The 24,566-nt window shown below is 41.1% G+C and overlaps 1 protein-coding gene across 1 annotated transcript; it reads right to left on the bottom strand.

Annotated features, from left to right (window-relative positions):
* Positions 1-443: 443 nt before the first annotated feature.
* Positions 444-24,238, bottom strand: LOC119563278 (TSC22 domain family protein 1). The gene is made up of 5 exons (XM_037876601.1): positions 23,860-24,238; positions 18,458-18,869; positions 11,564-11,676; positions 5,829-6,063; positions 444-4,532 (listed from the first exon to the last, which is right to left on the bottom strand). Exons 2-5 carry the CDS (start codon positions 18,677-18,679, stop codon positions 3,195-3,197), a joined length of 1,908 nt encoding a protein of 635 aa, XP_037732529.1. The 5' UTR covers positions 18,680-18,869; positions 23,860-24,238; the 3' UTR covers positions 444-3,194.
* Between the last annotated feature and the right edge of the window lie 328 nt (positions 24,239-24,566).

The following is a 24,566-nucleotide window of genomic DNA, read 5'->3' as shown; positions in this document are numbered from 1 at the left end:
AATTTAAATTTTAAAATAAGCACATTAACTGCATGCACAAGCGCTAAAACAAACTCAGGCCCCCAGTTTTCCACATTTTCCCCCTTTTTCTCCTTGGAACACACGCGCGCATATTTAATTTGATGCAGATTTACGCCTCCTCTTAAGATGCTGTCTCCGTAGGAGAAAGGAGCCGAGAAAGTGTTTCAGTGCACTGAAAAATATCTTGTGGGGTTTTTTTTTCATATTAAAATGTTTCAGGATTGAAAGTACGTACAGAAACCCACAAATAATTTGTGTATTCTGTTGACCATTTATGTAAAAAAATAAAAACAAACAAGCTAATATTTTTTTTTTTTGTCAAATAAACATTGCTTTTTGTGGTCATTTTAATTTGAATTCCCACCCCCCTTTAAAAGCATAAATCAAACATCCTTTTTTATATTTCATAATTTGGTTTGTTTTTTGGATTTTCTTTTTCGTTCTTTTAATTATTATCCATATCTGCTTATAGACAAAGGTGAAACTAATTGCTTAATTGGTTTTACAAAAAATGTATAAACTAACTAGTTGTTGGGGCATAATTAATTGCTAATCATTGTGTTAATTTAATTGATATTTATATTGATGTTTGGGTCTTTTCCCACTGGGACTTCTGTTTACTTCGATTAACTGCTATTAAACATTATAAATTCGATTAAATCGCTCCTTTTTTGTTTTTTCTCTTTGCATTTAAATGAAAAGATACTCTTCATAGTCCATATAAAATCTAAGCACTTGTAGAAAATGATTTAGTTGGTATACGAAAGATCTTTAAATAGAGTCATAGGCTTGATATGCTATCCAAAATTGTTTAGTAAATTAACAAGAAAACAATTATTTACATACAATACAAATTAGTTCAATTCAATTTGATGCCTAACAAAAGAGTTTATAGAATTTCTTTAACATTTATTGTTTAATTTTTTGGAAGAACTACAGCGAAATTTTCTTATTGACGTCCGTATGTACAACTTGCGATGGAGAAAAAGTTCTTATCGAGTTTGGTTTGCTTGGAAGGTTTAAGTTTAGGATAAAAGTTTTTTTTTGTCTTTAATATAGTGTTTGTACTGATATTGATAGTATTAGAAACCAGGTGTGCTATATTACATAAATACGATCGTTGATATGTAAGATTCAAATAAGAATAGTTAAGAAATTGAGTCTGTTAACGATAGAACCATTCGAAAATATAATTCATGAAATATTGAATTGGATTAAAGTACTACTTTTTAGTTTGTCAGTTTGTTTTAGAAATTATAAGATGAGAACCATATATCTAGTTAATTTTTAGGATTAGTATTAGTCCTTGTAAGCTGCTGTTCGTTTTTTTGTTGTCACTCGCTCGATGATTGTGCTACTGCATTGTATTTATCTGGGTCTGTTTCATACCATATCTATGTATATACGTCCTATATAGAGACCTTGAATTTTATAGGCGGTTTTCCAAAAATCACAACGACTTGAACTTGATCTAAAGCAATTATTGCATATCATATGGCTGATGGCTGAAGAAGTTAATCTAGGCTAAGTTTTTATCCTTTTAAGTTGCTACTCGTGGGAGGGGAGGTCTAAGGATCGGCTCTTATCAATATAAGCATATCATCATGGGTTCATGTCCAATTCTAAGCTATATGTACTCTACGTACGAATATGTATGTATGTATAGACTACGGTTTATAGGATACATTGCATTGTGCTCATATAAGAAAATTTAACATTTCACTTCCTCTCACACATCGCTGGGGAAAAATGGGGATGGGCGGGGACTATAAGTGGATAGTTTTACCGGTTACATGGCAGGGGGAGGCAATGATCCCCTTCTGCTATTTACAGTTCTCATACAACCTAGGCAGTGTCTTCTATATTGCGGGGATTCATTGACAAGGGCACCCGCTAAAATGGTTCACTCGATATACCTAATGGGTGTTTTATCTGATTTTCGTTTTCGCTTCTTGCTTGGATTCATCATCAAGATATAGTTTACAAAGCTTTACCAACTAGAATTAAGTTTATACAGCTTATTATTGTTTCGGTAGTAAGTAAAATATGTTGTTCTTTTATATGTAAACAGTCTTTTTAGAGCCTTTGGTAGTCGTTTCTTCAAAGGCTGCGGTTAAATGCATTACACAAATGCAATTTATGCTTAACAAAATCAGCACTGCAATTAACGAAGAAATAGTAAATTTATTAACTCTGTGAGAAAATCGAAGAAATAATTTTTGGGCTGTGAAATAACAAAGGCGTTCACCACTGTTAAGTAACATTTATAGTTCCTCCAAAAAGTATGCAGAGAAAAATAACATAAGCTGGTCGAATTTATTTCGGCGCCTAAAAGTGCGCTATATATTAATAAAAGGGCAAAATTGATAACGGAAGGCGATCCTGTTCGTTAAAATTTAACATTAGAAGAGAAGATAGAGGTGAAAGGTGTTGCTATACAGATTGGAGGTCAAAAAGAAAGATGAGGTTGGTGTTACCATAGTGGGAATTAAAAAATATGGAGTTTTTAAGCTGTCAGAACAGAGAAGGACGAAAAGATAATGGAAAATAGGACAAGAAAAGGCAGAAAATGTCGCAAACAATTTTATAAAGATCAACGAAAAATTAAAAAATAAAAAATCCACTTCATTGATATTAATTTGTTTTTTTTTAATATTTTGGTATATTTTTGTTGACCTTCAGTTCAACGCATTTTTCTTTAGCAGCTCTCCTCTGCTTATTCTTCACTTAAAAACTAAAATAACAAACAAAACTAAATTTAAACTTAGGGGTACATTATAGACATTCTTTAAATATAACTATATTATAAATTAGTTTCGCAGTTTTTAGTTTAGTTTAGTATTATAATGTAGAATTTGGCAATCACATTGGAAAAACACTTATGACCTATAAGTTCTTTGCTTTGCGACAAGTTCTTGCTTTTGAAACAGAGCTTAAACTTGGTGGTATGGCAACCCTCTTTGATAGTGCTATCAAGAAACTTTGGGCTCTCTGCATCGATTATAGTATATCTGTTAAATAACTATTGCTTTGACGATGTACACGCAGGACAGTTTTGATATTTAGTATACTTAGCTTAGAAGATATGACTAACTGTACAAGGGTTTATTTTTTTGGGTTTTAGGCCCCTATTTACAAGGATATATTTTTTAGGAATACTTCCATTAGTTTATCTACGCTGGCGAGAGACTGGCCGCATTGTTGTTTTCCAATTGAGATGTGACGGTGGAGCAGGCGCTGCTGTTGTTGTTGGGACTGGTGGCACTGCTATTGCTGCTATTTCCCGAGGTTTTCGGCATAGCCCCACCAGGTGTACCCTTGACCCGAGAGTTCCGGTTCCAACTGAAGTTCAGGGCCGAACTCAGTTTGCTTGGTTTCGGTTGGGCTTGCACTTGTGGCTCGGCGAGGTCGTAATCCTGTCGCCCAATTGAGCTGGCAGGCGTATGGTGGCTGTATCCCGAATCGGAACCAAAACTCGAGTCCCCATAGGGATGCCTGTAGTCACCGGCAGTGGGCAGCAATGTGGAGGCATAAGGTCTGGCGGCACCAGCACTTTCGTAGTAATAGTTGGCATTATACATGGGCTCCGCATAGCAGTAGGACGGTTCCTGGGCCATTGGAGCCGCGTGGATGCGATGGTGCTGATGCTGATGGGGTGCCAATCGACGATCTAGTACCCTGGGCTGAGTTCTCGCCCTCATGGTGGCTGCCATCAAACCACTGGCCGCACTCGATGGATACTGCTGGCTGGCATTGGGATAGCGAATGCGTTCCCTGTAGATCGTGGAAAGCGGAGGCACTGGAACTTTACTCAGCTGGGCATTAATCCGATTCCTACGCTCCACCTCGTGCTCCAGGGTGTTGTAGAATTGCGGTGCCGTCGAGCGGGCCATGTAGCCCAGGGACATGAGATTGCTGCGGTTGTCGTAGAGCGGTGCCAAGTCGGCTATATCCGCCGTGGAACTGCTGTTGTTGAGATCCTGTTCCTGATTCTGATTCTGGGTGGTACGACTTTGTCGCGTGCGAGCTGTACGCCGACTGCTCGATCCCGCTGCCAACTCATGATTATTGTTGCTGGCCGAGGAAGCTGTGGCCGTGGAGGCATCCTGACCCGTCGAGGAACCACTGCTCAGGACACTGTGGCGCTCTTGGGTGGCCTGTGGCAGGTTGGAGGAGGTTGTGACTGCCACGCCAGCTCCACCTGTTGCTCCCGTGCTGGTACTAGCCGCCCTCTCGTGATAGGGCGTGGCACCGGCGGCGGCTGGCAGATTGGTATCCTTCTGGAAACTGCATTCGCCTGGCAGCGACAGTTCGTCCTCGGCGAAATCATCATCGGAATGAAGTGGCGGCTCCGATTCACCATCGGAATCAACGCGTCCCGGTCCCAGTTCCTCGTACACATTGTCATTGGAGCGATAGGGATCGGGTCCAGGTGAGGAGCTGACCAGGAATGGAGGCGAACGCGTCATGGGATAGCCGCTGGGATAGTGTATGCTTTTGCCTTGGAGCAGCTGTAATGAGAACAAGAAAAATAAATTAGTAAGTTATTGTAAAAGAAGAAGGAGCGTTGAAGAAGGGATTGAGAAAAGGGTCGGCCCTACATTCGCTTTTAAATACACAGAGAAAAATAGTTACTACTTTTAATTTTTAAAAATCTATGAGTTTTCAACGTCAGTCTGGTAAAAAAAAATATTTTTAAAAATGATTATTATAAGTACACCTTATTATTATGCCACTTTTATGCTTCGTGTGCAATTTGCAACCCTCTTGCGGGAAAGAAAAAGGTTTTCCCTGGTAAGCCGCTTTACAGCCACGTACCCTCCGGCAGGACTTTGAAATGTGACAGGAGAAAAAGGGGCAAGTTGGAAGGGAAGCAAGGCAACCGAGCAGCATAAGCAGTTGTTGAAACAGAACAAAGCTGACAAAGGCAAAAAAAAGAAGAAGTTAAAAATGCCACGAGAAAATGAATAATAAATGCGTAAGAAAAAAAACAAGGAAGTAAAAATGCCCCAGTTAAAGTATTAAGAGTAAAAGTGGAAGGGCTTTTCCCTTCCACCAATTGAGCTTTAAGAACTAGGGCAAATGCCCAACTAATTGGAAATGGCGGCGAGATATGAATACTAAGCAGAAAATGGGTTTTAAAATATAGAAACTAATTGAACTGGAATATACTTAAGCCGCCAGTTCATATTAAGCACCCTAAAGGAGCTGTTTATTAGACAATAAAATAAACACACACTTCAAGGAATGGGCTAAGTTGAGTCCCGACAAAAGCGCAAAACTCGAACATAAAATATGAAAAAATGGAATAAACCCGAGGGTGAGAGAGCGCGTCATAAAGAAAACACGTTTTGGGTCAGAAAAAAGCCTTCGAGGCGTCAGAGTCGTAAAATATTTAGGCACACAAAGGATCTGAAATTAAGCTGACTGGGGGTAGGCACAGGATACGACATGTCTTCAGAATATATCCCCCGGTTATATTATACATATATATGTGTCATGTCAAGTTCAAGTGTAAATTGAGGCGTACAATGGGCATAAAGAGCCATACACATAAATGAATAATATGCAGAAAGGGATATCCTTGCCGCGAAGGAAATGTGGTTTCGTCTTTCAATTGAATTGCATGTGACAGGATCAAAAACAGACCAGTAACCAGTAACCTGAACTCGAGACAATGACTGCGCAATGTTTTGACAGCGATTGTCGTAATGTTTGTCAGTTGAATGTGAGGTGAGGGTGGGAACCGAAAATCGGAAATCTTATTGTATAGGTACTCCCGAAAGGATATAAAGATGAGTACTAACCTCGGAGTGATGCTGCTGATAGTGATGATGGTGGGCCAGCTGCTGGTGATGATGATGCCGATGCATCACCAGGGGTCTATGGTGACCCAAGTGCGCATCGGGATCCTCGTACATCCCGTGATGGTGATGATGGTGCGCCGATCCCAAGGTGCCACCGCCCAGGGGCATGGCTCCATTGAGGGGGCCGCGGGTGGGTGTCTTGCAGGGCAGGAGATTCTGCACCTTCCGCTTGTTTCTGCAAGGAAATAAAGAGAGAAGAGATTAATAAATATGTAGGTAGGTGCTTCGAGGATGGCTAAGAAAGACTGATGATGATGATGATGTTGCTCGGCTTTGGCAAACATTTAGCATTGCTCTTTCGCCTTCCCCACCCCAGGCTAATAGAGCCATAAGTTCTTGGCCCAAGCCAGAGATAAATCGATTTGTAATGACCAACTGGGCGGCGAAGCAACCTTGATAAATGTCAGGTAAACAAGCCAAGGGCCAAGCTTTTGCCTCCTTTGCAAAATTGCCCGAAAACAATTTGATTAATAAAGAATGCCAGCGCACAAACACACAGCCGAAATTCAATTTAAATGAGCACAAAGCGTCGAGGATGTCAGAATGATGATGAGCCGGCAAAAAAGGCGGGGATTCCCAAGGAGCGACAACCGCGTGCCATGAAAATAATGAACATAATTAAGTGTTGCCCCTGGCAAAGAACACAGACAGCCTTGAGAAGGTGGAGCTGGAACCCAGGCAGCCATAAGCATAATGAAAAATGTGAAATTAAATTGACGCCACGTAACTGGGGGAAGGATGAGCACGACATCCTTGTAATGTCTTGTAGGTAAACATGTTGCGATGTCAAAACGGAAGTCGCTCGTAAAAACTCCCAGCCAAACACAGACACAGACGCACACGTGGATACTGATTGTGGGAAGACATTAAAAATGCTTGCCTACTTTTAGGGGTTTCGCCTGGAGGAAAGGAAAAAATCTGCTAACCGACGAATTTTGTTTGACCTTATAAATAATTTCCTTAAGGGATTTCAAATATAATGGTAAACATGTTAAGGAATTTAAATTTTGAAGAACTACTTAAAGCTAAACTGGATAGATCCAATTAAAATAAGAGCACTCAGGCATTTTGAGATTAAATACTTCAAGACTCTATTGGCTGAGTAACAAACTGTATCTAGGAAAGTGCTATATCCTAGATTCCCTGCAGGATATAATAGACAGCCCACACACACGCCTCTCGCATTTCATGTTAGCCTGCTGAAGAGCAGCTTGTTGACTTTTGGGTGAGAGTAAGACAAGGAGGAGTGTTTCGCTGGGAATGAGGATGTGGATGTGGATGTGGATGTCTGCCTGTTGGAATATTCTTAAAAGTAAATTAAATAATGTGGCATGCCACAAGCCAAGGCACTCCGCACTCGACTTCTGTCCCAGTCCCACACCATTCCATTTCATTTCATTTCACTTACGAGGCGTAAAAACGAAATCAAGAATGAATGCGGAAAGTGGAGAGAGGCGGCAACCCTGTTGGCTTAACCCTTTGAGAGGCTTGTTTGATTTCTAAGCGTTATGGCCAACTGGCCATAAAGAGAGGCCAAAGGACTCGGGGGCATCCCCCAGAGTGTCGTACAATTTGGCAAGAAAGTAAACCATTTGTATGCTCGATATATGCACAAGCTGAAGGGGTTGAAGCGAAGCAGAGCTTAAGCCAAATGCGAAATGGGAAATACCTTTGGGGGGCTGGAACAGCAACAGAATCAGAAGCAGACACGGGCTTTTCCTTTTGGCATAAGCAATTTACAATAAAAAGTAGCCGGCAACAAAAGGGGCAACAATGTGATTGTGTGCGTGTGCGGGAGTTACGTCCTGGCAAGAAGTGAATCTTTTATTTATGAACTCTGAACTAAAGTTCCTGGTCCTCACTCTTTTGGGGGTTGCAAAAAGCAGAGACGGGCACGTAAAAAAGTAAAACTACAAAGGGAACAAAACCAAATAGAACTGGGGAAAAGAACAAGGAGAAGTACTGCAAATATTCCCAAGGTATTGGCAAATGTGGGAGTTGAATGATAGAAACAGGCGTGTTAAGACTTTGATATGGAAATTGCAGAAAAAAAAATTCTAACTAGGTAAGTAAACAGGCAGAACTCAAAATCTGCATAGATAAAAAGAAATGTACCAAATGAAAGGATTCCTATTCAATCAATTTAGTCTTTTAAATATTTAAGTATATACTTTCAAAGATGTTTCGTAACTACGAAATTCGCTTGACCCACCATTTTGCAGTCCAACTAATTTCCTGCATTTTTTGTTCACCGCACTTAATGAATACATTTTCCCAGGCAATAATTTCGTTTGAACTGCAGTCAAAGTAAATGCTATTTGACTGCTTACTGGGGCCACAAAACCGACACCGCCACTTTGGTGGTCTGCCTCTTCCCCTTCGAATCCCCCTTCGAAAACCCCTTCGGAATGACCATTGCATAATTTCACTGCAGTTGACCAGCCAGCCGGCCAACAAACAAACTGACCGCAGAGACAAAACCGCAGGGCAAGACTCGACTAGGCATCAAATTACCAAAAGCAGCCGAAGGCAGGAAAAGTGGGAAGGGACAGCTGTTGCCGGCGTGAGTTATACAGTAACGTGGCAACTCTGGAAGACCCCGAGTTGCATTTGATTAAAAAGGAAATTGCCAAGACAACCACGATGAGCTACGCTCCTTTCGCTGTAATATGCTGAAATTGTGATTGTTATTGCATACTTGATGGGAAGGGCCTTACGTGTCCGACTCGAGAACAAGTCAGAACAGTCAGGTAAAATTGATTTTATTTATTTAAGAGTCAACAACGTTAATGCTGCCATAACTTTTACTTCTCGTGGTTGCCAGGGTTGCCCCGCTCATTTAATATGAATGAACATTTTGCCAAGGCCTTGACTTTGCTGCGGCCTTAAATTTGTAAAACATTTTACCGCCATTTGCCGGGCGAAAGTATTTGCGCACAAATTAAGCATATACATTTATTGAAATATTATTAACTGACGACAATGTTAACAATTTTAATAACAAGGGCTTCAGATTTTTTTCATACTCATCATTTTTTGTCATTTTACCACCGCCACACGCACACATGTTGCATATGGTTTTTGGTGTGGCATGCAAACATTTGCAGCAAAGTGTGTGGCAATCGGAGAGTGCTGAAAACACTCTGGCGGTTTATTAAAATAATTAAGGTAATTACCAGCGGAAATGGTGAGGGGTGAAAAAAAGGGCAGAATGCATCATAATAAATGCAATTTATGGTTTGAATTTTATATGATAATCGGTTGGGGGCAATCTGTCGGGGCATTTTAATTAATTATTTATGAAGAATTTAAAGGCCACAAAGCGTGCGGAATAAAGCAACAGCAGCACGGGAATCAAGAATTCCACTGAACAAAGCCACAGACTTTTTCTTGCAGTAATGCTATGACTATTTGATTTGTTTGAGGCTCGAACAGAAATATAAATAAAATTAGTTGCTATTTTATTTATGGCTTTTCATAGTTGTGTGTTTCTTTTCTCTGCTCCTCATTTTTCCTTCGGGGCACCAGGACACGCAGCACATAAAAGCAAAAATAATGTGCCACATCATAAATGCCACAAAAATGGCCCAAACACACAGATACATTTTTTGGTGGGTGGCAAGAAGGGGGAGGTCAGTTGGACACTTAAAGCAGATACACCCACACACGCATGCATAGATAACTATGCAATAAAGATGCCCGTTTGTCCTGTATTTTTTGCTGCCTTTGTTATGGCGAGGCATAACCTCAAAAATGATGGAGCACAACAACAACATTCAGTGTTTTCCCAAGGACCACCCCCAATACATTTTCCCAAACATTTTCCACCCACAGTGCGTGCGTGCGGTCAGCAAACTTTAATGAATATGTATGAAAATCGCTTGTAGCCATAACTCCCACCCACTTTTTTCCCACAGACCCATGAATATTTCCGAACAAGTTGCGTATTGTTGTTGAAAGGAAAATCGATTTTGGGACAGCCTTGGGTTTTCGGGGAAGCATGTAACTTCAACACTTGTTGATGTTAATGAGCGGTATAGAATGGGCCCTTGGTTTTGGGCCTCTTGTATCCCAGAAATCCCACATCCTTGAGTTCAGCTTTAACCCTTTAAAGGCGGGGGGTTGGAAAAAAAGATACAGATGTGTAAAGCTTTGGCCTTGCCCATAGCCATTATCTAGCCACCTCGCTCTGTTCTACTCTGCTGTGCGTGCAAAAATCTTTTCCAGCTTTCCCAGCTTTTCCGGGCTCTGTTTCCACACTGCATTACATGCAAACAATGTCCAGGGCTTGTTTCATTCGCCCCCTTTTTGCTGCCCCTCTTTTGTGGTTTATTTCTGCAGCAGATTTCATTTCGTTTGCAATCTGACTGGGTTTTTTTGAGTGTTTTTTTCGTTGTTTTTTTTTGCGGAGACTGTAAAAGTAAATTGTTTTATATCTTTACTTGGATGGCTGTGTGTGTGTGGGTTTTTTTCTCAACCAACTAAAAGTTGATTTGTGTGTGTGCCTGAACCATTTCTCACGTGCTTTTTTCTTGTAGCTGCAGCAGCAACATTTATTTAAAATTTCAATTTAATTTAGTTTCGGTTTTAAGTGCACCCGCACACGCACACACTCACACACTCACACACACACACTTACATGACCATATAGGTCAGTGTGGCTCCGCTCAAAAGTAGACTACATTAATTTTCGTTTGGCAACGCGCTTTTCCCCTCTCTTTCTTTCGCCCGCTACCCGTCTCTTTCTCTCTCTCTCTTTGAACAGCTTTAGCAAATGGGTTTTTATTTCTCCAGCTTATTTTCTACTATTTTTCCACATTTTTTGCTCGCATGTTTACATACATTTTTGATATAGTTTTATAATGTTTATGCATTGCTTGCATTTTTTATATGGCGTGAACATTTTTGCGGCTCAACACTTTTGGCCACCGCGTTTTTACCAGTTCACCTGCACTGAATTTTATTTGCCAGTGCCGCTGGAGAATTTATTATCCTCTCAGCTGCCCGAGTTGATTAAGTTTTTTAGAGTTGCCATTTTGGACCAGTGAAATTTTCGCAAATTTCATTATTTCAGTTCTACTTGGGGGTATGTGTTTTAAAAATTAAAGTGCTTTTAATTTCGCTACGCAATCCAAACATTTTCTATGAAACGAAGGCGCACTCCGCCACTTTATCGCATCTCAGCTATCTACCACTGGAAACTTTTTTCCTGCGGTTAGGGGCCACATAAATCATAAAGGCAAAAGAGCAACATGTTGCAGGCAATGGTTAACGCCTCCTTTAAAGCCTCAAAAGTCTGCAGCTTCCACTGCGGTAAAGTAAAGAGGAGAAAACAGAAAAAAAAAAATAGTTGCCAGAAGGGGACAAGCCGCCGTAATAGTCAAGACAAAGCCACACAAGGCGTTTGCAGGGGGGAAAACTATGGTGTGTGTGTGGGCCAGGCCAAGTAATTGAGTCATTGCGGGGATCCGGCTAAGGACACCGAAAAAAAAATGTAGGAGATCAATTGCAGATCATATATATAGATAGATTTTCCTATAGGAGTATATATACTCCCCTTTAAAATAGCATTCTAATGTTTTAAAAAATATATTTCTGTTCTTATCAAAAAATAAAAACCTGTTTTTCTAATGCTCCCCATTTATTTAAGTAATATATTTTTCAAGTGTACTTACTTCCAAATGAACAGCGACGAGAAGAGTACAATCAAGACCAAGAATAGCGCGAACACGGCTATCATGGCCGATGTGGCCAACGACTGACTGCTGTACAGGCTGGCATCCAAGATCTGCAAAGATATAGAGGGTAGAACAGAGGTCTTAGTATAAGTATGGGTAAAAGTAAAAGTTAAATGTGAGTAAATCAACGCTCAACTCAAACACAAAGCCATTTTGCATATAAACAAAGCCCAAAAACGCGAGGCCAAAAGGAAAACCAATCCAAACAGTTGGAAAGAGGAAAATATTTTCGTAAATATGCCTAACGAAATGCAAACAAAAGCGCAGCGCACGCGACTTGGGCTGTTAACCTTTCGGTTACTTTGGCTTTTCCTCAAACTCAGGCTGGGAAGTGTGGGCGTTTTACCTTTTTTCCTGCTTCTGACCAGGCCCAGGAAATTAAGGTCAGCTGAGTGGGGGATAAGGCGGGCAATTTGCCTTTGAGTTTATGCTTGGGCATGCAAAAAAGTTACTAAATTAATGATGAAGTCGGGGATAAATAAGGGAAATCAGTTGATACGAAAAGTTAATAAAGATTGATAAGTTGTGGGTGTGGGTGTGTTTTTTCTGTGAAAATCCTAATTTGGGAAATACCAAAAATCAAAATTCCACTCAAACATTTCTCTAATCTCTCTCGACAGACAACTCTGCCTATCAGCTTTCCGCCTCTCACCTGTCACAAGAAGATAAACCCAAATATTTTGCATTAAATATTTTTATTTATTTCTTAATTTATTTCATTTTCGTTGGGCGTTTGACCCGAGAGTCAAACTTGAAAAAGCCAAAACCAAACAAAAAAGCGAAGAAGTGGGGAAAAGTCTTCCACAAATGCACCTGTCATTGGGGCACACACACGGCATAAATCACTCAAAAACATGGAAAATATTTTTTGGGAGCGAGTGAGAGGGCGACAGAGAGAGCGAGTGAGAGGGATGCAAGCACACACAGGAAAAGGAAATGGGGTCAAACTTTGACAGCTGTGCAAATAATTTCGCCGGCTGTTTGTTTGTATTTAACTGGCTCTCTTTGTTTTCGAATGTAGGTTACTCTTCAATTCGTAATGCATTTTGTGCATTTACTAATTTATTAAAAGCATTTTTCCAACTTTCCGATTTTGATTTGTTTGCCCACATCAAACACAAATACGAGTGGCACAGTTTTGCCACAAAATGCGGAAGCACTGGCTGCTCACAAAGCGATTCAAACGCTTATCAGTTCGAGCATAGTGATTAATCATGCGCTCGCGGCGAATATAAATATTATTCATATTATTCATTGAGAGCAACCAATACGCGGATCGAGAGCGTAAACAAACAGAAGTTACAAGAGAGCATTTCCATCTAGCCCCATGAGATAAGCCATTAAAATATTGACATCCAACAGCCGCCTTCCACATGGCGAAATTGTTTAAATTATCGAACAAAAAAAAGGGGGGAAAAGCGGGCAGGGGCAAGGGAATTGCTTATCACCGCGCCAAGCCAAAAGCACACAAATAAAAATTAAGAAATTTGTATTTTGAAACCCATTCAGAGACAAATCGCCGAGCGACTCCGAAAACCAAATACAAATAATAATAAATTAAACAATTATGTGTGGCATGTGTGTGCAGTGCAGCGCCAAAAGCTCGAAATCTGGCGGGGGAACTGCCCAAATGCTCGTAATCAAATTGATTAATGAGACCTGACACGAGATTTTCCCCCTGTCTTTTCTTTTTGGGCTTTAGATTGAATTTGGAGCAGTTCAAGAGACTCGGGGGAATCGCCAAGGGCGGTACAACCAACAAAAAAATATTTAGTATATTATTGAAAAAATAAGATACATTTTGCATTATACAAATTTTTAGGAAATAAAATATTTTATCTATCGATTAGTATTTAATAAATTTTTTTAAAAGTGACAAAATTGTTATTACTACAAATATGCCTCACCCGTTCTCCTACAATAATATAAGTTCACCCCTCTTTTTCCACCACATATTCCCAATTGAATTAATAAAAATCACACTTGCGTCATTCAATTTTTTTCTTCAGTCGGTGAAAAGAAAATGAAACAATTTCCTTTTGTCTCGCCCTGGCAACATTTCCCTCTTTCATTTCGTACGCTTCACACATTTTCCAGTCAACTTTGAACTGCATTGTGCGTGACTGCCAGCTTGTGCGTTGATAATCGATAAATCTAAAATACATACATGCGTTTACCTATTTGTAATGCTCATTTTGGGGCCAAGCAAATAAGTGAGTGGAGCTTGTTTCTGGCGGGGGCAATAACTGTACACATTGCGACAGTTGTCGATTGCCACCGAAACGCTTCCAGCTGCCTTACGGATTAACCTAAAGATAAAAAGGGGAGTACCACAAATAAAGCGAACAGAGTCGCATTATCGATAACAACAGAAGTAGAGTTGGCCGCTGTTTGCCCAGATAAGCAGTGCCACCGGTATGATTGAAGGCTTTCCATCTGGGCCGTTTGTAATAACCGCTCACCCCTCTCGGTTCCCATTTAACAACACAACACACACTCTCCCTGGCCCCTGGGCATTCCATAAATTAAATTAAATAAAGAAAAGCAGGAAAAAAGGAGTAGGCAATGTAAACACAAGATAACGATAAGAGTTTGAACGATTTATGTCTAGGGAATACACAATACAGGGAAATGCAAACAGAAGGCACTCGGAAAAATTGGGTTAACTCAATAAACATTTAAAATCAATTTTCTAAACTCATATTGATAAGTCTTTTGAAAGTATACAGATATTATTTTATTAGAAACCCAAATTAATATTTTTTTCTTTCGGTGCACCGAGAGCAACTTGGCCGATAAAATAATTAAGCCCTCCTTCAACTTGCAGACAACAAAAGCCATTAGTCGGCGGGTTTCGGCTCTCGGCTGCGGGGCGGAATATAAAATTATGGCTTAAAGTTTACACCCTACCGAAAAAATAATAATAATAAAAAGCGGGAATAAGGCAAAGTGAGATTCACGCAGCCAAAGCTGCAAGATGTTGTTTACTTTTATGCGTGTGCGTTTTTGTGGGGCGGTGTTTGGGGCGAATGTTTTTCCGGCCTTGTGGCAACTTTTTAATCATGAAAAATCACCAGGCTAAGGGCGGCTCCTTGAGTAGGCCATAAACTGAAGTGAAATGCTTGCCTTGACCCAATTTTTAAGTGTGCCCAAGGTGCATAAAAAAGCTCAGGCAACAATGTCGAATGCGGGGGACCGTTTGGCAAGTCATCAGAATCAGTCGTCAAAATGAATTCCACCGCTAACGCCACCTACAGAAAAGTTCGCAGTTCTCACCGCTCTAGAAAAGTTTAAAGTTAACAACTTTTCGCTCGCAAAGTCAACGACTAGCGCGTTTTCATTTTCGTGCCTGATGAGAAAAACACAAAAGTTTTCACCATCAAAACACGACAAAAGGAAAAGCCAGCAACAAGCACGTGCCACTTGCAGGATGAAAACTATTTTGCAACAGCAACAGCAACAAAGCCCAGAACTTGGCTGCTTTGATAACATGGCAAAAGTTTTTCCGAACATGCGATGCATGTGTGGCTGGCCTTACCCCCCCTATTTCACCATTTTTTTTTAGCACCCCAACTTCGATTTCATTGCACGTGCATATCGAGAATCGACCTGGTGGATATATCCTACTCCCCATCCTCCCCTGGGTTTTCTGTAACCACTTGGCAGTGCAATTGTTTGGAAACAGCTCGTGATTGAGCCCCATTCCCATAAGATGTTCGGGGGTGTAATGAGTTGCGAAACTTGTTGGGCCGATGTGGCTAAGATGGCGCCGATAATGTGCTGGTGGTAGTGGAAAAGTGCAACAGAAAATGGTAAATTGCAAGGGGGAATAAAAGGGGTAAGAACGTATTTCAAGTTAGGTACTTTTCTGGGCAAAGATCAAGTGCAAACAGCTTTAAATAAGTTTAAGAGCAGACACCCAAGAAAAAATATCTTATTTATTCAAGCAAAAGGATATTTGGATATTTTTCCAGCATACATCATGGCATGAAAATTCAATTTTTGTGCACACAAATATTTTTCATTCGGCTCCCTTTTTTCCTGACTGATTTTCGCCACTGTCTGCAGCTGTGTCTGGCTATGTCAACTGTAAACAACATCAACACTAAACAGCAGCAACAATAACAGCAACAACGGCCTTGTCATTCTAAGCCAACACCACCCACCCAAACGCCCATGCCTGGGAAACCAAAAAGCCAAAGCGCCCAAAAGCAGACTACAACAAAAGCCAAAGGCAACAACATTTTTGCTATATATATAGGAGGAAACAGCTAAGGAATTTCGCATTCTCACGACATTTGATATCAATGTCATGCTATTTGCTACACACCCAAGTCTGGAGGTCCTTCGGCCCCCGAAACGCCCTCCTTTGTCATCGTCTTCAACAGTTTCTCGTCTGCTTAAAGAAGAGCTGCTCCTCAAATATATATATATATATAGATCTATATATAACTCGACTCAAGGAAGAAGGAAGCGAAAGCTGGAAAAAGGATTATTTGCTGCCACGCCCATTGGAGCAAATCAGAAGCTGCTTGTCAAGTATTTTTGCTCCTTGGCTTCCACACTCGTTGGAAATTTAATTTCGCATGTCTGGCGAGGATGCCACTTCCGCTTGCCTTTTAAAGGTTTTTTCCAGCTTTTCTCGCCGGGGTTTTCCGTTCGCTTTTCCTTCTCCCAGTTGACAATTACACCCACACACACACGCACGCACAACCCCAAATTGGCACAATTCCCGTTAAACTTATCAATTTGATGGGCGAGCGAGAGAGCTTTTCGCCATTGAATTTTATTCGTCAACGCTAATCCATTAAATTGATTCGGTTGCTCAAATTGATTTTAAGCTGATTTCGCCGAGATTTTAATGTGTGTTTACCTGCGATTTATGTGGAATTGCAATTCGCCATTTGAACGATCTCATAATATCTAAAATAATCTCTCGAATGGATTTTAGATTTCGGAATACTTTAGGCGAGGGCCGTGAGATACAGTTTCTGACATAAACTGCATGTTAACATTAACGTTTGATTTGTCAGCATAAATCAACGGCGACAGCCTCAAGTGCCCACACAGAAAATGCTCTAAGATGACGGGGGACCACACACAGATCCGGTTTATATGGATACATTTTTTCCCATTTCACTCCGTTGCGTTTCGTTTTCGGTTATATTTATTTAAATTTATCATGTTGGAAATTAAGTGGAAAACACTCGACTTGGAGCTGAAAGATTCGGGGGTTAGAGTTCCCTGTTGGGCTGTTTTTTTTCCCTGTATTTCACGTGCCCCAACATTTTATCAATGACCGCTGCGGTGTTGATATGTGGAATTTGATCTTTGTTTTACCAGAGAACCCCCAGCCTTCGGCGCCTAAACAAACACTTGCCCCAGATTAGACGAGTGCTGAGTTACAGTTTTTCCACATGGAAAATTATCTATTTGCCTGTTTTTTTCTGGGCAGCCCAAAAAATTATATAGAAATATCTATTTTTCCTGCTTTTGCCTTGTAACCGCTGACAACCTTTTAAAGTTGAGGGTTGATTTCGGGGCCATATGTTGCCGAAAAACGCTTTTTGTTGTCCTTTTTGCCGCTTAACTTTTCATTGTTATTGTAATTTCTGTAGCTGTAACTGTGACTGTGTTTCCACTGTCCAAGAGGGGAGGGTCCAGGCCCAAGAATCATCGTCATCATCGTGGTCCTTATTCGTCCTTATAATGATGGGGGCAACAACAACAACAGTCCAAGGAGCAACAGCTGTTGCTGCGGCAACTGGAGGCCAAAAGGACTTGAAACGAAAGGAAATTTGTTTCACTTTGCTTTAAAGTGATTCCTTGCGGTTCCTGCCGGCACCCAAAATGTGGGCGATGTGTGCTCGAGTGGGCGTGGCATGTTGGCAATTTTTCATCGAGTCCTTTTTCTTTTTGTTTGGGTGGCTAACTTAAAGTTAAATGGCCTTAAAGAGGTCGAAGAGTTCGAGTAGGGGTCGCATTTCACATATATTTAAGGTTGAGTGTTGTTTAAGGGATTTTTATGTGAACCTTTATTAAGGAAGCAAAATAATAATCCACCAATTATCGTATCAGGCCAGATTTCCAATCAGGTGTTGCAATTTTCCTGTGTCAATAAATCAATTCAGATACTTTGGCAGATTTTTCGAGTGCCTACTCAACTGTTAACATTTATTTGCAGCACTACCAGCTCATAATCGACTCCCCCGGCCACGCCCACCGCCACAACCCACCACTTGAGAGGCGACAAGAAGGCTTTTGTTATTTTAATATGCATACAGCACATAATTCAATAAGGCAACATACAATTCTGACACCTCTCACAAAAAGCCAAATCACTTGCAACTCGTTTCGGGAAACGGAAAATCAACAGTCTAGGGGAAAATCCCAACAGCTGTGCCAAAATGCAGGGCTCATTATGGCAATGCGAGGAGAGGGTTGTGTTGCATAATCATCCCCTCGAGGGGGTTGGGCCGGAAAATCCCATTTGCAACGCCCTTAAAATTATAATCAGCCTAAGCTGCACTAAGGGGAAGAAATTTGTCACCGAAGTTAGGGAATGAAATCTCTGCTGGGTTGAGCTTTGAGTAAAGTGTTTATCTTTGAACTTGTTTAGGGATTTGAAATCACTTAATAAGGTGTTTCTATGTTTAAAATTGAGTACAATTTGAAATCATTTAAAATTGATATTTAAAAGTATGCTATGCTTTATTGTACAGCGCAAATTCTTGGGATTCTGCTTTTTGCACACATTTTTATTGATTCTCAGTTAGAAATCGAATTATCCAAGTGTGTATCTGAGATTTTCGTAAGGAATTTTCAACTCACCGGCATTGCCTGGCAGACATCGCTATCCCATTGTTGCTGGGCCAACTGCTCCTCGTTGCAATCCTGCGGCACCACCGTGAATTCGGCCAACGCCGGCGGCCTCGGGGGCGGCGGGATGAGGAACTGGGGCGGTGGGGCAAGGGGCGTGCCCGAGCAGTCGTCGCAGTCGAACATGAAGAGCTCGGCCTCGGACAGTTCCATCATATCCAGCATTTTCCACATTGGGTTCGGTGTGATTTCGACTGGACGGGGTGTGGTACGGGTATACCTCCTCGATCTTCGGGGCTGCGGGGGATTATCTATATGTTGGGTTTCCCGGTTCGGTTTCGAGTCGCTTTGAAGTTTTTGGGTGCGTGTCAAATTCGCTGCCCGATCGCTGTCATCTGGACAGCCTTCATTGGCGGCCTTGTAGCTGGAAAATAAAAGAAGAGAGCGGAGAAAGGACTCTGGTTAGTTGAAAAGTACTCAGCATGTGGCATGTTGTCTCCTTTTGTGTGCTAATTATCTCACACACGGATGTCCTGGCACGTAATGGTTGGGTTCCCCTATCTTTAATTGGCCTGATCCTGCCCATTTTCCCGCGAACACGACTGTCCGCCAAATCCCGAAAAATAAAATAAAATCTTCCACCTAACCACCCCCTGGAAAATCGACCTACCTACCTACCCCCTCCACACTGTAACCAAATGTTAATTTTTATTGATTTTCCTTAATGCGTTTCCATTTTTTGCTATTTATTTTTATTTACTTTGCTCACCAGCGCTGCTATTTTTATCCCTTTGCACCCCGATTTCCGTCGACTCACTGGCAATTGTTTTACCCCGAGTTTTTCCAGCGTGTGTGCTCCTTGCTTTCTATTTTCAATACTTTTATTATTATTATCCTTTTTTTTTGTTCGCTGCGGTTGTGTTTTTTCTTCACACATATGCTGACAAAATAATTGAGAAAAAACGGTTGACTTGCTGAAACCTTTTTCGGCGTTAAGGTTTCGGGGTTCAATTGAGTTAGGACGGATGATTGATGGTCCTGCGCGGCAATCGGATATGTTATAAGGCGCAGTAGGTAGGTTTATATATGAGTGGATGGGTTTTTTTAAATCGTAACTCGGGACTTGTCTCTCAGTTGCACTGACAGCCCAAGAATTCCCCAGCTGTTGTGTGGGGTAGTCCAAGTCCAAGGTTGAGACTGTGAGTCGAATCGAATCTCGTTCCGAGGCTGAATCTTATTCTTATTCCGATTCCGATTCCGAATCCCATTCCCATTCCCAACATATGTTGCCAGTTGGTTTCGTTTAATTAGCTGACAGTTCTGGAGAGGAACGGCGAGGAGAGTCTCGATTCGAGGCACTGCAACCTGATAAGATCTTGAAAAAAAGTATATACAGTATACACTCAGTATCTGTGCTGTGTGTGTGTGTTGTCTTGCAATCAAATGTAAGCCGCTGTTGACATTGGAGATTAAAAGATATTAAAAACGAAGACGACAACGGCCTGAAGAAGGAAACGGGAGGAGAATGGCGGAGGAACTCTTGGATATATAAACACAATGACAAACAGACGGCTGGACGGACACACAAAACATGTCAAAGATGAGATGTTGTAAAGAAAATTGAATTGAATTGAAGTCCAGCGTGGACCAAACTAATAAATAACAAAAGAAATCGGACAAAAATAAAAGTAAAACCGAAATAAAAACGGGAAAAGAAATCTCCAAAGACAAGATTGGGTTTCAAGAAAACTTAAAGCTTTAGTTTTGGCTGGGCTCTCTTCAAAAATCGATTGGATTGTCTGGCCGGAGTGATTAACTTGGGCAGACAAAAACTTAAAAAAAAAAAGCAAAGGCCGAGAATAATGAAATAAATCGTGTTGAAAAAGACCCAAGGAGGGAATCCAAGCCCAAGACAGACAGTCAACGAAATCGATTTGTTTTGAGATTAAGTCGACTGCCTGTAGTATCCCCATCCCTATCCGTATCCCTAAAACCATCCCTCTGCCTCTTCCTTTTTAGCCAAGAAACGGACTTAACTGAAGCGTAAAACGGAAATGTTATGGACAGGCTCAAAAGGAAGCGTAATGGAAATCAAAGTCCTAACCGAATCAGGTGCGGGGGGCAATTAGCGTGGGCAACTCGTTTCGATAAGAGCAGATGGATCCGCAATCAAAGACTGGGGCAAAGCACTTAGATAATTGTCTTAAAGCCTGAGCTGGGCACACTTGGGCAATTGCTTTAAAGCTGGGCATACTTATGGACAGCTGTCTGGGAATCGATTTTAGGGACTCTAAGATTCCGTGACTTCGGATCCCCTCCCCATCATAACTCAAACACTTCAAGCCCAATTAAAGGGTTTTTCATTTCTCCCCCCGACATATAAAATATAATTTCTCCCATCTTACTTTCACTTTTACGCACTTTCAACTCGTCGTTGATTTATTTCGGGAGAACATCTTCCAGTACTTGACAAAAGACAATTGCGGTTCAAGTACAAGAACAGCTGGCTGAAATTCATACACTTCCATAATTGAATTGTTTGATTGGGAAATTGTTTAAAAAGAAATAAGGAGAAAGGAAAAAAGTAAAATTAGATGGACACAGCCCAAAAGTCAGGCCTCATATCGGGGGTTGCTATAACCATATATGACTCAATTGGAATTGGGTTCGTGTCGGTCAGGTAAGGGAAACGCATTTATTAGCTGGAATGATAAATGTTCTCCAGGCATTGGCGACAGGCAAAGGATCTCCGAAATCCCTACCGTCTATAGGGTATATATCCCTCTCCCTCTGTTTTTTTTTTGACCGCCAGTCAATGTGTAATTTTAATTCGTTTTGGGTCGCATAGAGGAAATTGATATGGGTGCGTCGTAGTTGTCTGGGCCTTGGAAAACTCGGCTCAGGTAAGAATTTGTATCTCTCACTTCTCGTTCTCTTTGGTTCTACTTTTTTGTGGCTCGCATATTGAGACATTATAGTTAGGGCATTGATATCGCGGCGGGGGATTGTCGGACTCGTAAGTGGAACAAATGTGGCAGACAGTTGGAATTATCCTTGGAAATAATGCTGGCAAAATCTGTGAGAGGATATCTACTTGAGGGTTTATGTGCTTAAGATAAGAACTATCTAACTGGTCCATAAAAGAGTAATTATTTTTGAAATTTATGTACATTTAGTTTATCTGATAGATAAATTTAATGAGAATATTAAAGGTTTTGAAATGAAATTTTTTGTAGGACTTTTTTAAATTAGATTAAAGCCGGCGTTTTCCTAGTTTTTCATCTTTAATCTGTAGGAAATGCCTGCGGGCCTGGCCACACGCACAAATTACTGGGATGTAGGCCCCCGCAAGTTGTGATTTACCCAACCCACGGCAACTTTTGACTTAGTTTACATATCATTTATTATTTGCCAGGGCCAAGGGTCCCCCAGAGGCGTTGTTTTCCACAAGGTGTGTGTGCTCTACTAACCAAACACAACTTGCCACGCCCCGAGGCGTTGGGCGAATAAAAAACCGAAAGAGAGAAAAACTTTTAAATAAAGCAAAGTTAGAGGGAGAGGGCAAGATGACGGCATGTCACATCAATGTCACTCAGCATTAAGGACGAAGCGGGATGGGTGTTGGAAATTCATGTCCTGCGAGTACTGCGATAAAGTTTTTTTTGTTATTCAGGCTCGGCTCTTTTTTGTGCCAGTTCCTCTTTGGCCGCCGGGCAGCTGAGCGTGAAAAACAGCCTCCCGAATTTCCCCCCCAACAGCCGGCTTTTTCTTTTCCTTTCGCTTTTCCTACGCCCTCCTGGACTTTCCTGCCGCTATAAATTTACAAGCGTATAACAAATATTTTGCTTTGTGTTTACAATTTCTTACTGCTTAATGTTCTTCGGCCAATGTTTTATTTCAGTCCCCCATACAAAGACCTATTTGCATAAGATACTTTCTGTTTGAGTCTGGAGCGGTGCGGAGTTTACCTTGTAAGTAGCTTAGGCGTATGCCATAAGTTGCCCGATTCAATGAACTTGGTTCTTTGATGCAGACATCACACAGAACGAAAATAACTATAATATATTTGCACTTTAAGATTACATCTGCAATAAATATTATACATTTCTTTCTGTGCCTTAGAGCAGATGACACTTTACTGAAATTTATGTTACAGCTAGAGAGAAATGCCAGTCGGGTGGTAAATTTCATGGGCACACGTTTGGCATACTAATTAGCCGGGGACTTCATTTCATTTGAAAAAAAGGCTAAACACAAAGCGGAAATCCTGTGAAAAAGGGCCGACATGTGTACAACTCAATTCCGAATTAAAATTCAATTTGCCAAACAGGTAGAAAGGTTCCCATTCACACGGAGCACAAAACCAATTCAAGAACTTTGACCGCAACGAGTTGGCTCACTTGTTCGGGGACTTTTCAAGCTACCCACGCCACTCCAGATTGAGTTGTTATTATTATTTATATCCATGGCGGCCACGATTCCCGTTTAACAACTCATTTAAGACCAGATCTTATCGCGATCTTTCGTACATCTTCTTGTCCGGCTTCCCCCGGCCACAGTCGAAAGATACATAAATTTTATTTTGCGTGAATTTATGAGTTACGCTGCCGACAGGCGGGGGATACTTATTTACCAAAAGGATTTACACCAAGGAGAATCGGGGAAAAATAATGAACTTCGCTTTGGTGCACTTGTTGCTTCGCGTTTGCTAATAATTTAAACAAATTTACAGAATGGAAAAACACAGGGCACAAAACAAGAATGCAGATAAACAAAGGTGTCGCCTCAACTAGTATTTGGTTATAATTAAAGGTCTCACTGGGTCTTCTTTTTTCTCTTTATTTTCTTGGGTCTTTGGCGGTTTCTTCGCTTTGAAGAAGTGAAGAAAGCCGCAGCCCCGGCAAAACCCCAGAGATGATTTGTTTACATATTCTCTTGGAGCCCCAGAGTTGTGAGCCACCAACTGATATCTGGATAGATAGTTTCTACAAAAATCACTCATCACTCGGTCGTAATTCTATATGGATAAACATATCTGCTTGATAGACACATCGCACACTTTCGGGGAATTTTGTTTGGAATCAGATATAATCCTTCACTTGCTTATTTGAATAATTCCCGGGCGTTCTCCCTACTTCCTCCCATAAATCTTATTTTTTATGGCCCCACTTCCTCTGGAATGCTATTTTACTCTCCATTTCAATTAGTCACCGCACTTTGAAGATTAGAAAACGCAACTTTAGGCATATTTTAATGTGGTAATAGCCTTATCAAAGGGAAATTCCGTTGATCTTCGCTAAGAAGATTTACCATCGCCTACAGAAGCTCAACCCAAATCGCCCAGTAATCCGATGCCTAAAACTTTTCAATATCCAGGTTTGATTTTTCCATTTTCCATTTCCCTGCCCACTTACCCGCTTTTCTGCTTTTATACTCCAACGGATATTTGTCAAGTGGTTTGCTTAAACTGTTTCTGGTTGTCTTTTTTGGTAGCTAATCAAATCAGATTCGAGCCAATTATTCCAATGTAAAGCCTAGAAAATTTCGATTTGCTTTTTGAAAACTTTTTGGTGTATCACTTTGGAGCACAGATATTATATTTCAAAACATTTATTTGCTTTGCACGGCGCGTGAATCGATTGTGTGGTAAATATTTTGGTTGGTATTTCAACTTTTTTTGTGTTTTGTATAATCCGGTAATGTTTCACATAACTTGGAGAAGGTTTCGTATTCCGTTCAGAATTTTCAGTCCGATTTTTGGGACAACACGCGTCCGTTTTCAGCGACGTCGAGTCAAAAACTGAATTTCAAATTCGTTTCGAGCGACCGACGACGGCGGCAACAGCAACAGCGGCCAGCAGCAACATCTGCGGCAGCAACAGCAACAGCAACAGCACGCCAGCAACTTCGGTCGCCCGTTGCCGAGGCGAGAGAGAGAGTTCGGCGAAATGAACCCTCCCCGGGGTTTCCCGAGAGAGTCGGCGAGTGGAGAGCGGATGAACCCACTCCGGCTTTTCATTCTAATCGGGGCTTCCGCAGATTTTCCTTCGCTCAGTTGCCCTTCGCTGGCGGCTGGGAAATTGTTGATGTTGCTCGTGTCGCCTATTAAAGTTTCCAAAAA

Source organism: Drosophila subpulchrella, chromosome 3R (genome assembly GCF_014743375.2).
Source record: "Drosophila subpulchrella strain 33 F10 #4 breed RU33 chromosome 3R, RU_Dsub_v1.1 Primary Assembly, whole genome shotgun sequence".
NCBI lineage: Eukaryota > Metazoa > Arthropoda > Insecta > Diptera > Drosophilidae > Drosophila > Drosophila subpulchrella.
The sequence above is the reverse complement of the archived record's forward strand: the minus strand, read 5'-3'. Positions and strand labels throughout refer to the sequence as shown.